At 44.0% G+C, this 14,347-nt stretch overlaps 1 protein-coding gene across 2 annotated transcripts in view; it reads left to right on the top strand.

The window, feature by feature from the left end:
- LOC124335774 (protein slit-like) overlaps window positions 1–14,347 on the top strand; it is a 68,392-nt gene that overhangs the window by 12,024 nt on the left and 42,021 nt on the right. For both annotated transcript variants that reach the window (XM_046789233.1, XM_046789232.1), the window contains exons 3-4: window positions 9,090–9,161; window positions 13,338–13,409. In XM_046789233.1, coding sequence (XP_046645189.1) covers window positions 9,090–9,161; window positions 13,338–13,409 — 144 coding nt within the window. The remainder of the gene's footprint in view (window positions 1–9,089; window positions 9,162–13,337; window positions 13,410–14,347) is intronic.

Consider the following 14,347-nt stretch of genomic DNA (forward strand, 5'->3'; position numbering starts at 1 on the left):
CGTGTCAATCCAAACATCTCAATTAGTCCGTCGACGCGCACCGTCACGCCCAAACTCGTTTTATTTTATTTTATTTTTTTGCCTCGCTCTTCTCGAGCGGTTTTTTCTTTTCGCGAAACCGTTTTTTTACTCATTAACTCTTTCAACCAGCACATCCATTTTCGGTTGTTGTTCTTGTACCCCCCTCCACTCGGAAATTGAATTGTAACGAATGGGATCTAGCCGACACCAGCGTTCGCTCTATATAAGGGAAGTACATCGTATAAATTCGACTCAACTCGGTCCGATGATCTTTTTTGGTTGTTGTTGTTTTTTCTGTTTTTTAACCTTCGTGTTTTCGTGTTATTGAACTATTACGTGTGTAGTTCCATCTGATAAAAGGACCTAAATGAAGTTTACCTTGTCGTGAAGGCTATAACTGAGAACTTGTATCGATTTCTGTGTCGATACAATAGTTGGATGCCTGTAGGAAAACATCCTGCGCAATCGGAAAAGATAATAATTCCGGTCCCGTTGTCTTAAATTGAGCGATCGATCGGGACCGAGTTTGTAGGAAAATCAATCAGTTGCCACAGCATTTTGAAATATTCAGTTCGCATGTTGGATGTCAGACAACCGGTTTTCTGTGGGATTTTCGAGAATTCCAGCCGGCCCAAGATTTCTCGATGTCGATGAAATATTCAGCTCCTAGTCTACTTGTGTTCGATTGCTAAGGAACTTCCCCCGAATATTGATACTTGGAGAATCGGAGAAAGAAAACAGAAAAAGGAGGGTCGCAATATCTCGGGCGTTGTTTATTGTTTTTGTGATTGTTGTGATTGTTTTCAGTGATGGCTACTAGGGAGAGAATCGAATTTGGCAAAGCTCTTATCGGGAAAACACTGATATCGTCGGCCGGCCGATATATTGGACGACGGCTTATCCAATCCTAGCTGCCCATAAGACATAACAACTTAGTGTAGTACTGCCCAGCGCCAGCTCCCTAAAAGATGAAGGACAAAAAAGCGGACCTACTGCGTATATAAGTCTTGCTTTCTCGTCGTTTTCTCAATTGCGTCCCATACAGTAAAAGAAAAGCTTTTATATGCCGTCTTTATGTAGTATTACACGCCTATAAAAAAGGACGAAAGAGAAGTCCAGTTGATGCCTGTATATATATATTATTAGATTTGAGTCGCATTTACGAGAGATTCCCAAGGAGGGGTCGAAGGAAGACGTTGGTAACGGTCAGAGATATTTCTTTTAGGGAGGGGGGATATATTTTTGTTCAAAAAAGAAAAAAAAAAAACGGTTGGAGATAAATACCAAATATGTAGATAGATTTGTCAGCGACAATGGTCAGCCTTAACGTTGAATGATGGTGAACCTTTTCTTTCTTGTTTTGTTTCTTTTTGATATGCGACGAGGGTTGATTCAATAGAGGGGGGTGATGGTAGCTGGACCTATAGGAATAGTGGGGGGTGTCTCATTCTTCCCGACTCGGAGGAAACATTATACGGTTCCGTTTGCCAGAGCGGTGCTGTTTAGTGTGTAAAATTCCTTTTGGGAACGACACGCTCCTGCCGGAGTTACGTGCTTCGAATAAAAGATGCTTTTCGGTTTTTTTTTTTTAATTCTTTCCCCCTTTTTTTTCTCTCTCTCTCCACTGCCTACCCCTATTTTTCTTCGATTATTTCAGTATTTTTATTTTTTACTGTTTTTCGGTGAGTCGGTAAAGTCGGTGGCGGGATCAAACCGGATGATATAGTCCATTTGTCAAGTCCTTCTCCGCTTCACGGTTATTTCTATTTTGTGCGTAGGAGCGCATTCCGACAGGGATTGCGTTTGAATCACTTTGAAAAAAAAAATGGAAAAAGAAGCCAGTAGCTTCAGCTTCACTATAAAATAGTCAAATCTCCCCGTCAGAGTTGAGAATAAGCTTTTAACAATAAAAAATAGAGGGGTTAAACCGTTTTGCCGTTTTCCGACTTAACTCGAAAAAATGCAGTAGTAAAATCATTTTAAATTGTTCCTTCTTTGCTTTTGGTCAAAGTTAAATGTGTAAGACGACCAAATAAGGGGATATGTATAGATTATACACCGCGCTTGCTGAAGAATAGTTAACAGGAGTCAGTTGTGTAGTGGTGCGTGTCGTTCGCCTTCTTCATCATCATCATCTTGTTGTTGGTGTTGTTGGTGTTGTTGCAGCTGCTTTATTCCGTTTTCATTTTCGATTTGGTCGTCGCCGTTGACTCGGGGTCGTAAAGGCCGACGAGTTGTTTTGTAGGCCCCAAAAGAAGAAGATGAACAATTTATCACAACTTTTTGGCCTTCGTGAATGGCGCGAGACGCGTTGGCCTTTACGTTCTATCTTCTCCCGATCTCTTGCGTCCAGAATTGGTCTTGGTCATCGTCAACACGAGGGGAGGAATTAAAATTAATGAATCATCAAATTCGAGATGGAAAAAAAAATCTCTCTCGGGAAAGATTAACAGGGAAAAGGGGGGTTGACCCGGATCTTCTCACCTACTTTGATTCGGAAAAAGAGAGAGAGAGAGAGAATCTTGAAGAGTTTTTGTTTGTTTGTGTTGGAGGATTTTTTCCCCCCTCGCTCTTCAATGTCGTGTGCGATGACAAACTCCCGCGTTCGCCAACGGCCATCACCGTCTCTCATCTCGCGCTATATTTACGTAGTATTCCTGGAACTTCTTTTCTGGAGGGGTATGTATGTGTGTGTGTGATGTCATGCGACGCGCAGCTAATCTTAAAAGTCTCCCCCCCCCCCCTACACCTCTCCCGCCCTTTTCAATCCGCAGCGATAATATTTACTCTCGCTTATCTCGTGACTGTATTTTTTTATTTTTTACCGAGAAAGTAACGACGACTCGGCAAGGTCTCGGTGTCACTCGTTTCGCCCATTGCAAATCATATCCTGGCCGCACCTCCCGAAAGTCAACAAATAATATTGCCTTTTTTTACTTTTTTTCTTTCTTTCTTTCCTTTCTCTCCTTTCTCCCCTCGTTTTATTGATGATAAATCGCCAACTAAACTGTCTACTATATAAAGTCATCGTGCCGCTCTTTTCTCGAAACGGCGACGGTGAGTGAGATTGCGTGTTTGATTTGTTTGGCCAGTCTCTCTTACTTTGGGTTTTTGTACGGGGTCCCTCCGGATCAATATTCCACTTGATAGAGACAGACAGATAGAGAGGAAAGAAGGAAGGAACTAGTCATGCAGCATTGACGATTGATATCGATCGAAATCTGTGATGGTCTTGTGTGTTTCCGAGATCCGAGCCACCCACTTTAGATACGCCATCCGACCGAGAGAGCCAATTGTATCAACGGGGGCTAATGCACACAGTTTTTTTCCTCCCTTTTTCTTTTGTCCACCTGGTCTCTAGCCGTACACGCATGAACTGACATTACAGTTCTTTTCTTTTACTTTTACCTGAGCCGGTCAGACAGTAACACAGCCAAGTAGTGTCGCTAATGAAGCCCACCCAGTCTACCGTGACCTTTAACTAACTATCTATCCTCCTCTATCCCTTTTTAAAAAGAAGGGGGACCACTTTTTGGCCTCCTATTTTTCTTTTTGGTCCGTTTTGTTGTTTGTTGCCCCAACTCGCCACTAATTGACGTTGTCCGGGTTTATTTTGAGAGCAACAAGATTTCTTTTTAAAAGAAGCCGAATCCTTTTTTTATTTTTTACAAAAACGCCAATACCCAAGGCGTGGTTTTGTTCGTGCGGTCTCTAGCACTAGAGATTTGGGTTATGCGCTAACCAGATCATGCGCGATTTTCCAAATTGGTCCCTGACTAATTTTACAATGTCAACTTTTAAGCTCCTTGTATGGAGGGCACGTAGTCGGTTGCCTGAATCACCGGTGCACCTGGGATGACTGAGGTTGTCCCATTTTGATTTTGTCTAAACGCAGGGGGGGAAGGGAAATGAATCGGTATATATACGGATCCAACAAGAAAATGGATGGAAGGTGTAACACAATTTAGCCATTCAAAAAGAAGAAAAAGGGCGAAGTTAAAAAGAAAAGGAGAAGGGTCGAGCCAAAAGGAAGCGAATGTCAAAACCCGAAAAGGCAGAAAATTTCACTGCGGGACATCACCCATTTGTCATAAGCCCAAAATGGATTTGGACAGCAGAAAACACTAGGAAATGTGTGCAATAACTTATCTCCTTTTCTTTTTAGAAAAAAAGGAATACTATTTATTGCTGAAAGATAATGTGCATTTTTCTTGGCGAACAAGATAATGGGTTATCTCGATACGTATCCCATCACGTAATGACTCTCTCTCTCTCTCTCTTTCTATCTATACACACTCGAAGCCGCGTGAGTGCGTGCAATCGTTTTCCTTTTCTTCGTCGCTCAGCTGCGAAAAAGACTTTTTATGATCTTTGAATGCATCGACTGGGGCTTTGTGTTGCTCTAATCTCTTAGATGTGCGTGCGTGTGTGTGTGTGTGTGTCTCTTTTCTGCTGCGGCGCTGCTGGTCGAATGCCAGCGCGAAAGAAATCAGAAAAAGAACATGAACTTGATGCCTCGCACAATCTGTCTTGATTAGATCCGTCATTCAAACAGCTGTCGGCCGGGCAGATCGTATCCATCATTGGATACAAAACTTTTTCTCTTTTTTTTTCTTTCTTTTTATTCGTTTCATTCTTTCAATGCGCTGGAAAGTGAATAGAGACCTGATTCGTTGGTCGACGGATCTCCACGGTAGTAGACTGCTGGCATTGTCGCTTTGGTCAGGTGTCATTGTAATCGATCAAGGCAACAACAACAACAAGAAAAGGAGAAGGAAACGGTTCGTGACATTCTATCTGTGTCGATGGATTATGTCGGTTACGGCAAGGTGACGACAAGGGGGCAACAAAAGGAGGGGGGTTGGTGGGGTTTGGACATTCCAGCGTCTGGCGGTGTCGTAAGCGATGCGATGTCTTATTGGCTTACGGCCGGAATGTGGCAACGAGTGGCAAAGTGTCGCTGTGTTCTTTCAGACTCGACTGTATTTGCACCACCACCTAATACCTAAACACACGATTTCTTTCTTAATGATATCGGAGGCTCTGCGCTCTGCCGTCGTTCCCTTAATAGACTATCGGCGGAATTTTCGTCTTTCATGTTTCGCAGACAAATAAACGATGGTTTCGTCCTCCGTGACCCACTTGGGCTCACTGATAGATTGTCTCTCCTGTTCTTGTCGTTATTCTTTCTGTCGAATCTTTTCTTTCCGAGAACACGACGAGAACGTGCATAGCTCTTGCCGGCGGAACGAGACTTAAATCAAAATTACCGACAAGACACAGTCAGTCAACTCGATCGTGAAAATGGATGGGAGCTAGTTCGTGATAAGGGCCTTGTCTTTTTTCCCTTGGCGGAGAATGGAAATTGTCAGTGGGCAAAGAGAAGCTGGAACGAAGCGTTTATTGTCTGTGTGTAGGTCGAAAGGGCCTCGTTTCGTTTGAGCTGGAAACAGGATGAAGCCATTGCGGCCCAGCAGTCGAGGCGGGCCATGCACTCATCTCTATTCTCGCGACCTATTTTTATTTGTATTTACTCTCCTTCTTCTGCCTTTCCTGCAATCTATTCGGATGAAAAGGGGCCGGACGGAAATCGTTTTCAACACGCTGCTTGTTGTCGTTGTCATGATCCAAAAAGGAGAGAAGTTCTGGATAGAAGATGGCAAGTAGAGAGAGAGACTTGACTTGACTGACTCTATCTTCCCGGTTGCTGCTGGCTGCCGTTTTTTTGGCTGCTTCTCCTTTACAAACGCGGATGCTTTCTACATTAGATTGAAAGCATGTTGGAAGAGTGGGGTAGGAGGAGTCGAGGTCTCAAACTTGACACTAGTCCCTCGCTAGTCCCGCGAGAGAAATGAGGAACAATATCAGAGAGGAAAATGGGAGACTCTAAGACCTAAGAGAGAGATAGATAGAGGGGCGAGGCCGTCAATGAAATAATCGGCCACTCGTTCTCCTTCTCCCAGATGATTTCCTCTTGTGGCTCTTGTCATCTTTCTTAAAAGACCTTCTTTCTTTTCCGTCTTTTCCTTTCATTGTTCAACGAATTTATTTTTTTCTTCTCCCCCCTCGGCCCATGTCGTCCGCTTCAATCACAGCCGTTAAATTCCTTCCATTTCGGTCGCTTATCCACAGATGATTGGCTTTTGAGACTTGAAAGGCTCACAGGGGACTCTGTGCTTGTAATTGTATTCCATATTGTGGAGAGTGTGGGGCCGCTCTTTATGAAAGATGTGATCGGAATTTCCGATTCCGAAATGGCCCGTGGACTCGAGTCAAATGGAAGGATGATGAACTGTTTGAAACCAAAGACGCTCAAGCGATTGAAAGCTAAAAAAGAAAGAACAAAAAGAAAAAGAAAAAAGTCATCAGCCCATGGAGAGATGGGTAAAAATTTGTCTCGTTCCGTTGTTTACTGACCCCCCTCCTCTGCCGCAGAGGAATTCATCCGATGGATCTAAAAAGAGACTTTTAAGAGGAACGCGCTTGTATACTGTATACGCATATTGTATAGGGAAAACACGATGGCGCGTCCCTACGTCGCGACAGATTACTTCCCCCCGCCACTGGGAAAGTCGAGACGGACCTAAAAGTCTTTCCGTCTCCGAAATCATCCTCAAACTTTACACACACATATATATATACGTGTCCGCTCTATCTCTGTTTTGTTCGACATCTTCTCCTCTTTTCTCTCTCTTAAGTGATTGCTTCCTATAAGCTAAAACAACGAAATGAAGGAAAAAAAAATATTCTCCTTCTTCTTATTTCTCTCTTGAACCCATCCATCTTTGCCCGGCAGCAGCCACTTGAAGGAAATATTCGAAAAATCACCGACTCCCGACAAAATGATTCCCCCCAATCCCCCCTTCGGGAACGGCGTCGGCCTACTATGGCCGTAATGTGTTATTGAATGGAGAAGCCCAAAAAAAAGAAGAAAAAAAAAAAGGGAAATTAACGTTGGCCCCGATCGATCCATTAGTCTCCGGCGGACGGCCTTAAACAAGAAAAAAAAAAAAATCAAAGTCAATGAGGCTACTAGGATTCAACTGTCGGATAACAGCCATGAGTAACCCTGTCATTCATCGGTCCGAATTTCGCTCTTGTTTAGCTCAATATTACAGTTGGCTTATTTTCTTTGACGTGACCGACTAGCGACTGGTTTTACGATTTGGAGAATTCAATATTTTTCCTTCCTTCCTCCCTTCCCCGCCCAGTATAAGACATCGTTCCATTTTGTGTGATCTGAACTGCGGCCTTTTTTTTTTAAGTGTCACGAACTGTGGTGGTGTCGGACTGATGGCCTTTTTCCTTGTTGAAATTTTGTTGATTTGACTCGTTTGAATGACCGTGTGTGTGTGCTGTCGCTTGAGTGACGACGATCGCCTTCATTGAACCAAAGTGGAGGGCGACGCCAAATGCAACGGAAAAACACCCGCCGTGCTGCGGGCGGATTTCGGGTTTGGCGGTCCCAGTCCTCTTTTTTATTCGTGTGTTTTTTTCCTGTTTCCGTCGAGATCGATCGTCGTGTAAAAACAATGGACAACTGCGTAGTAAATAGTAAAGTGGAGGGACGGTCTGTGGGGTGAACGAGGACACACAATCTGACGGGCTGGGATTCATCAGCGATGGCCGGTCGGATCGTGTTTCGATCGACCGCACCCGCGCCCTATCAAATGATTTAATTGGTCGAGGAGCCAAAAACACGATTGAACAAGAAAAGCCACTCTTGATTGATTGAAAAACAGAGGGTGTATAGCATATAGGATATAGTATGTATGCTGTGCTGTGCTGCTGCTCCGCGCGTGGAGTTGGCAGGGCGGTTACACGACGACGACGGCCAGCAACACATCCAGTGCTTCTTTTCCCCACTCCCCCCCCCCCCCCTCTTGTGTGGAGGACCTCATCAGCCGCCGAGGAGGGACGCGGGCGGGAGTGAGGACGCGGACGGGCGAAACCGAGCGCGCGCGCTTGGTGGTTTTCTTTTTTCTCTCTCTCTCTCTACATGTAGAGAGGAAAAAATCCTAATAAAATCCATTAGTCGGAGCCGGTAAACCAACAAAAGACTGAGAAGAGAAAAGGGAGGAGTTTGAAGTAGAGGAGGGTGGGGAGATTCTGTCTGCTTTTAGCTGGTCTGATCGGGAAACGTCACTTGCTAGTCGAGTGTACATTTTTACGACACTCTCTCAAATTATACAACTTGGGAGAAGTAGAAACTATCAACTCAAACTCGAAAAAGACTACGGAGATTTTCTCTTTTTGTTGATTTCTCAATTTTTTGAGAAATGGAAAAATGAATAACAACGTCAAACGACTCCATGAACGGACGTAGGGGTCTGGGCCGGGTCCCGGCAATCACACGCCGGTGGGAGCTTGGCGTTGTTGTTGCGCATATAGTGGCTGTTGGTGGTGGTGGTTTTTTCGTTTTGGACTTTGGTGTAGAAGAGGATGTCGATTGCCGTTGCGCTTCGGGGAAAGGCAAACGAAGGAGGAAGACACCGGGGCATTTCCACGGTGTGGTGATGATATTGTCGTCGTCTGGGCTCCTTCTCTGGTGGTGGCGGTGGTCTTGTCGGTTGGGTGGCAGCAGACAGTACACACCAATACAACAACCTTTTTACACATGCACTTAGCTAAAAAGCTCTTATGTCTCCTTTCTTTCTATTTCTCTCTGTTTGTTGCCACCACCACCACCACGTCCCGACACATCGGTTGGGTCCACCACGTTGCTACTATCTCTCTCTCTCGAGGAGAAACGGGACATCTCTTGTGTCTGTTATACGGCCGGATTTTGTCGACAAAGAACCTCTTGACCATCACTCGGCCTTTTTTTATATGTATATAGATGAGGGTAGTTTTTTACGAAGAGAAACGTGTCCACTTTCCAGAAATTGAATTTAGACTCTTCAGACGGCCAAATTTCTTATCTATTACCCCACTCACTCTCTGTGTGTTTTCTTTCTGTATTTTATATTTCATTGTCGACTGCGAGTTTAGTACCGTGGCGGACATTTTGATTGTTATTCTTAAAAAAATATATCTATATCTTTATTTTTTCTCTTGATTTATTGCAGAAATTTGGAAGGCAACAACTTGACCAGTTTGCTGAGTTCAGATTTCGAGGGCTTCGCCAATCTACGAATCCTGTAAGTATCTATCGCCAAGAAGCTTCTCTCTTCCATGTTCTATTGTATTACGTCGTGTTGTCGAGACTGCTGCCGGTGGGCCGAGAAAGGGTTTATTTTTATCCGGTGACGTTATCTCTCGCTTCGCTCCTATCCCAATAGTTACCTTGCTTACTTCCAGTTATTAGTTGTTATATATACCCGCCAAATGCGCTGACTGGGCGTGTAGGGTAAGAAGACATAAGAGCATCTATTCAATACGTGTCTACAGTATGTCTTCTCTTTCCTCTCCGTTGGGGGGCTGATCAGGTGATGTGTTTATGAAAAAAAAAAGTCGTTGAAAGCAATAGCATTTTCTTTTCTTTTCTTTTTTACGTCTTTCATCGCCCGTAGTCTTGGTGAATCAGCACAAAAAAAAGAGAAAGAATGAGAAAGATAGGATCAATTAAAATTCTCGCATGGGGCTTTTTAGACAATTGAGTTTGGTGTGTAGGCAATGAATTGAGTGTGTGTGTGTGTGAGACCAGCGGCCTGCGGGATGGACGGACGAGGTCGCCTTACATTGGAGAATTGGAATATTGGGACCATCGTTGGCGCAGTGTGTAGTAGATTTAGTTCGATCTAGTTAGTCGGTCTATTCAGCAAAAACAGCATGAACCACCCTCGACTGTCGTGTAGGGCGTCTATAATCTTGATTAACATTTTAATTAGTTATTGCACCCCTCGGTGCACTCTCCCGCTCTCTCCCGCGATCGTAAAATAAAAAAAAAGGCCGGAGAGGGAAATGAATGGACGGTCCTGTATAGCTTTTGTGTGCGCACAAGATGACGGTTGACGGTTGGGAGAGAGCGAACCTAGAGGATCTATCTGGCTGGCTCATACGTTTTTAACGTTTTCTCCCAGAGTGATTTTGATCGAAGGGCGTCGGCAATAGCGGTGGCGGCGGCAGCAGCAGCGGTGGCTCTTAAATCCTCCCTCCTATCAGATGAGTTGTGCTGTGTGTAAATGGTCCAGCGCTGTTTTTCTTTGTGCGCGAAAAAAATATCCTGCCGGGCCAAGGAGACGGGCCGGTTTTGGGGGGGATTCGGAAAATCATTGATCTGATCTTATAGTCGTGTGTAGTGAATGTTAGTTGCCTTGCCTTTTTTTTTTCTTCTTTCTTCCTTTTGGTATTCATTTCAACCGACTTTTCTATACAAGGGAAGAGCAAAAGATGTGGCCCAGAGTCGTGGCAGCACGCGAGGGTCAATCGAGAGCACAAACGAAAACCCAACAGCAAGTGACAGATGTAGACGAGAGGGGCTCTCCCAACTCCATCAAGAGTCAATCCTTCATCCGTGACTCGGGACGTCGTTTATTATCTCGTTCGCAGACACCTGATTTGTCCTCGTTGTGAGAGCGCGCGCCTCTTCTCTTCTCTCTTTATTTTATCATTTTACATTTCGTTTCATTTCTCTTTGGGTTGAGCTTGGCCAAGGCCAGTGATGGATCATCCATCAAAAATCCAGCTCGACTTGTTCTCATTCTTTTCACATGGCAGAGAAACGGAGAGTTAGGAGCAAGCCAGAAAAAAACATTTTGAATGAAAGGCCGGAAAATGTTTTTCTTTTCAGAAACACACACTCACACACCGTGAATATGGCTGGATGCAAATGAAAATGAGAGAAATGGGCATGAAAAATAGAAATTTCAAAAAATCTTCTTCTTATTCTTCAAAGAAGATTGAATCAAAAATAGAAATTGTCGGCCTCCCTTTGGCTCTGCTTGTCAGTTGTTGGGCGGGGGTGGAATTGTAACAAAATTGATTAGATTTCACACTGGGGTATAAACATACAGCGCTACGCTATTATACACATGTAGATATTGTGTGCTGGGGCGCGCAAGTTCTCCTGCGGTCGGCCTCTTAATATATCTTTCGGGAGCTATACTTACTTTCCCTTAGCTGGTTATTTCTCCATCGCTCTTTTTATCGCCTCGGTGACGTTTGGTTTCAGACACTTCTCCAACGACCCCTCGTGCCTCGGCGGACGTCATCGTCGTCGTCGGGTCCCCTGCGTTTTTGCGCATTCCTTTTCCGCACCTTTTTGTTGTTCTCTCTGTTGAATTGCAGCCAGAAAAGATTTAGGAGAAATTGTTTTTTATTTTTTGCCTTTGGGTTAGTCAGTCGGTCGGTTGGTTGGTCTTCTTCCTCTCCTTTTGCTTGCCGTTTGAGGTACATTGCCAAGTACAACAACAGAGCAGCACCACGTAGTCCACAAGGTTTTCCCGGTCCCGACTTGACATCGTCGAATAGTCACGAGCTCGTTTGGCCCCAGTCGCCGTTGTATAATATACATTTCCCGCAGGCGTCGATATAAGTATTTCTATTCGTCTTCCGCCTCAGCTCTCTTTTCTTTTATTTGTTTATTTATTTAGTTAGTTGGTTATTTATTTATTTTTTCGTTTTGAAAAAAAACAAAAAAACAAAACAAAATAGGAGGGAATTGGGTGTTTGAGCCCGGATGTCCTTTTTGGGACCGTGACAATTGAGCCTCGATCGGAGCGATTAGCGCAGTCAAGCCGAGGCTTTTTTCCCCCTTTGACTTGTATACACAAAAGGGAGGAGTTGATTCGAGCCTTTTTTGATCTGATTCAATTAGATTATTCCAAAGGGGAAGAGAAAGAGAAAAAAAAAAGAAATTTTTGGGATGGAAATTCTCTTTCGCTTTCCTCTTGGCTATAGTAGCCTGAGCAGCAGTCGGTATTACTACTACTATACTGCTGACGCTCTCTTGTCGCTGTTGTAGCCGTCCGATTATAAGCTCACGATTCGACTGGGTCAATCAGCGTGTAAAGGGGCGTTCATATAGCCGCCGGCTGTCGATTGAAATCACGAACTTCGCTCCGGATTATCTCATTCATTCTTCTTTTTCTTTCTTATTCTTTGCTGTCGCTCTTATTTCGTCTGGCTATACAAGGCTCTAGCTGCAGCAGCAGCAGCAAAAACATCAACAAGACACACAAAGAATTATGCTTTATCATTTCTCGTTTTTCTTTGCGTTCCATCCCCTATCCGCAGCCTGTATACACCTTATTTTTCTTGTCTTGTTTTTTTTTTTTTTTTTATTGTTTGCTTTATTTAACTTTTTTTCCGGTTTCTCTCCCTGGAGTCAAAAGTCAAGATATCTCCCTTATAACGAGTCTTTGAACCGTGTCTATATTTATTGACTAGTCCGATAAAAAATAATTTATAAAAAAAAAGAACTTGTACAAAAGACGGTATATGTGTAGCTTCTCGGATTCCCGCCCGCTGGCTCTTTGATTTTCCACTCCAATCATCTTCGATTTATTTTCCATTTTAACTTTTTTCTTCGGTACCCGCCAGTTAGTAGAGGATGCTGCTGCTGCTGTGTGTGATGAAATAACGTAATAACTATAGTCTGGTCGTAAGTAAATTGACGGGCGAAGGAAGGAGCTAGAGGGTCGATTACGTCGTTACGTCAGTGCAGAAACGGGATTGGACCAAGGTCGACACGTATTTTTATTTTATTATTTTTTTCTTTTTTAGTTCTCCCGACTATTTTTTTTTTCTTTTAACGACTTTTATACTAAAACCACTAGACGTATGGAAGGGGCCAGGGGAACCGTCTCAATTGTGATGGACCTTCACGAGCTGTTCGGTCGTTACAGTGAACCATAATCCCGAATAGGTCTCTGGGATTGCCACCGCGCGCAGGGCTTTAGATAACCCTCAAGTGGCTGCTCTTTTCTCTCTTTTTCAACGTCATGGTCTTCTTTTTTTCTTTTCTTGAAATTTTGACTTGTTTTTCCTTCTTCTCGGGTACCACCGGTTTTTATTCCGAGTCTCATTCTCTCTCTCTCGCCTAATGCCACACGTTTTAATGACCCCGAACGAATGGGAACGACGCCAAAAAATCAAAACAAAAAACTGAAAAATGCGACTCTGGAACTCCGAACGTCCGAATGGAAAGGAAACAAAAACTCGATTATGGATGTGCATGTTCACCCGCTGGTGACGCAATAACAGCCCTTTTATTTTTCTTTAAAATAAGAAATTTCTTTTCCCCGAAAGTCTTAAAGAGAGAAATGTGACGTAAAATTTTCTGCGACGTCGTTTATGGCTTATTATTAATTTTATTGATACTTACGTTGATTTGGTTATTTATTGCCTCCCCTCTCTCTCTCTCTCTCACACAGGCGTTTGAGCAACAACCAGCTGCAGTACATCCCGGACTTGGTCTTCGCCACGCTGGGCCACCTCCAACGACTGTAAGTCTCCAATCCTATTTATTCCTATGGTCTCACTTATATTATTATACTACACATATAAAGCCATTATTAGAAGAGAAAAAAACTTTCTGTCGTGTCGCATTATCGTTGTTGTTGTTTACTATGCCCCCCCCCCCAACTCCCCCTCCCCCCCAAACCGGCTCCACCCTTATTCCGCACGCCAACTCTTTCACAATTGTAGCCATAATACCCCCCTCTCTCTCTCTCCTCCAAAGTATTTCCGTCATCCCAGTTAAACAAAACTGTCAACGATGAAAGACGTTTCGTCGCCGTTTTATATCCCCCCACATCTGTCCCGCCGATTGCTCAGGCCAGCTCTAACCCGTTGGGTATCAACCGGGGGCCCGGCTACTATTATGCGATATCGTTTCTTTCTTGGCTCTTCATTTCCTTTTTTTTTTTATATTATAATATTTTAGAATGTGCCCCCCCACCATACTCGTTTTATTCACTGGTCTCAAAACTCCCCAGAGGTTGCCGGCGTCAATGTTTGCCGTCCGGCTCTTCTCAATGACAAATGTCGATTCCGTCGAGTTTAATAGTGAGATGGAAAAGAGAGGGGAGAGAGAGAGAGAGCGTTGAGTCGGTCGGTGATTGCCAGAGCCTATTTTTCCGTCGTTGCGTGTATAACGCGATTTGCATATCGCCACTCGACACGCTCGCAGCTGCTCCTGCTTCTTTTTGCTGGGGCGTTAAAGAACGATCGACGTACAACTCAAAGGCTCTCTCTCTCTCGCGGGGCCTACGCCTTTAACAGTTTCTAGAGCGCAAAACACATTCAAATAAATTCCCTCCCACGTTCTCTCTCCTCCCGACAACTCCTCCGTCTATACTTTTTTTGTCTGCCCCGATAGTGGAAAACAATCGACAGTGAAAAAAAAAAAATAACAATAAGACATAACTACGAAATGGGATGT

The sequence above is a fragment of the Daphnia pulicaria genome, chromosome 4 (assembly GCF_021234035.1).
Source record: "Daphnia pulicaria isolate SC F1-1A chromosome 4, SC_F0-13Bv2, whole genome shotgun sequence".
Taxonomy (NCBI): Eukaryota; Metazoa; Arthropoda; class Branchiopoda; order Diplostraca; family Daphniidae; genus Daphnia; species Daphnia pulicaria.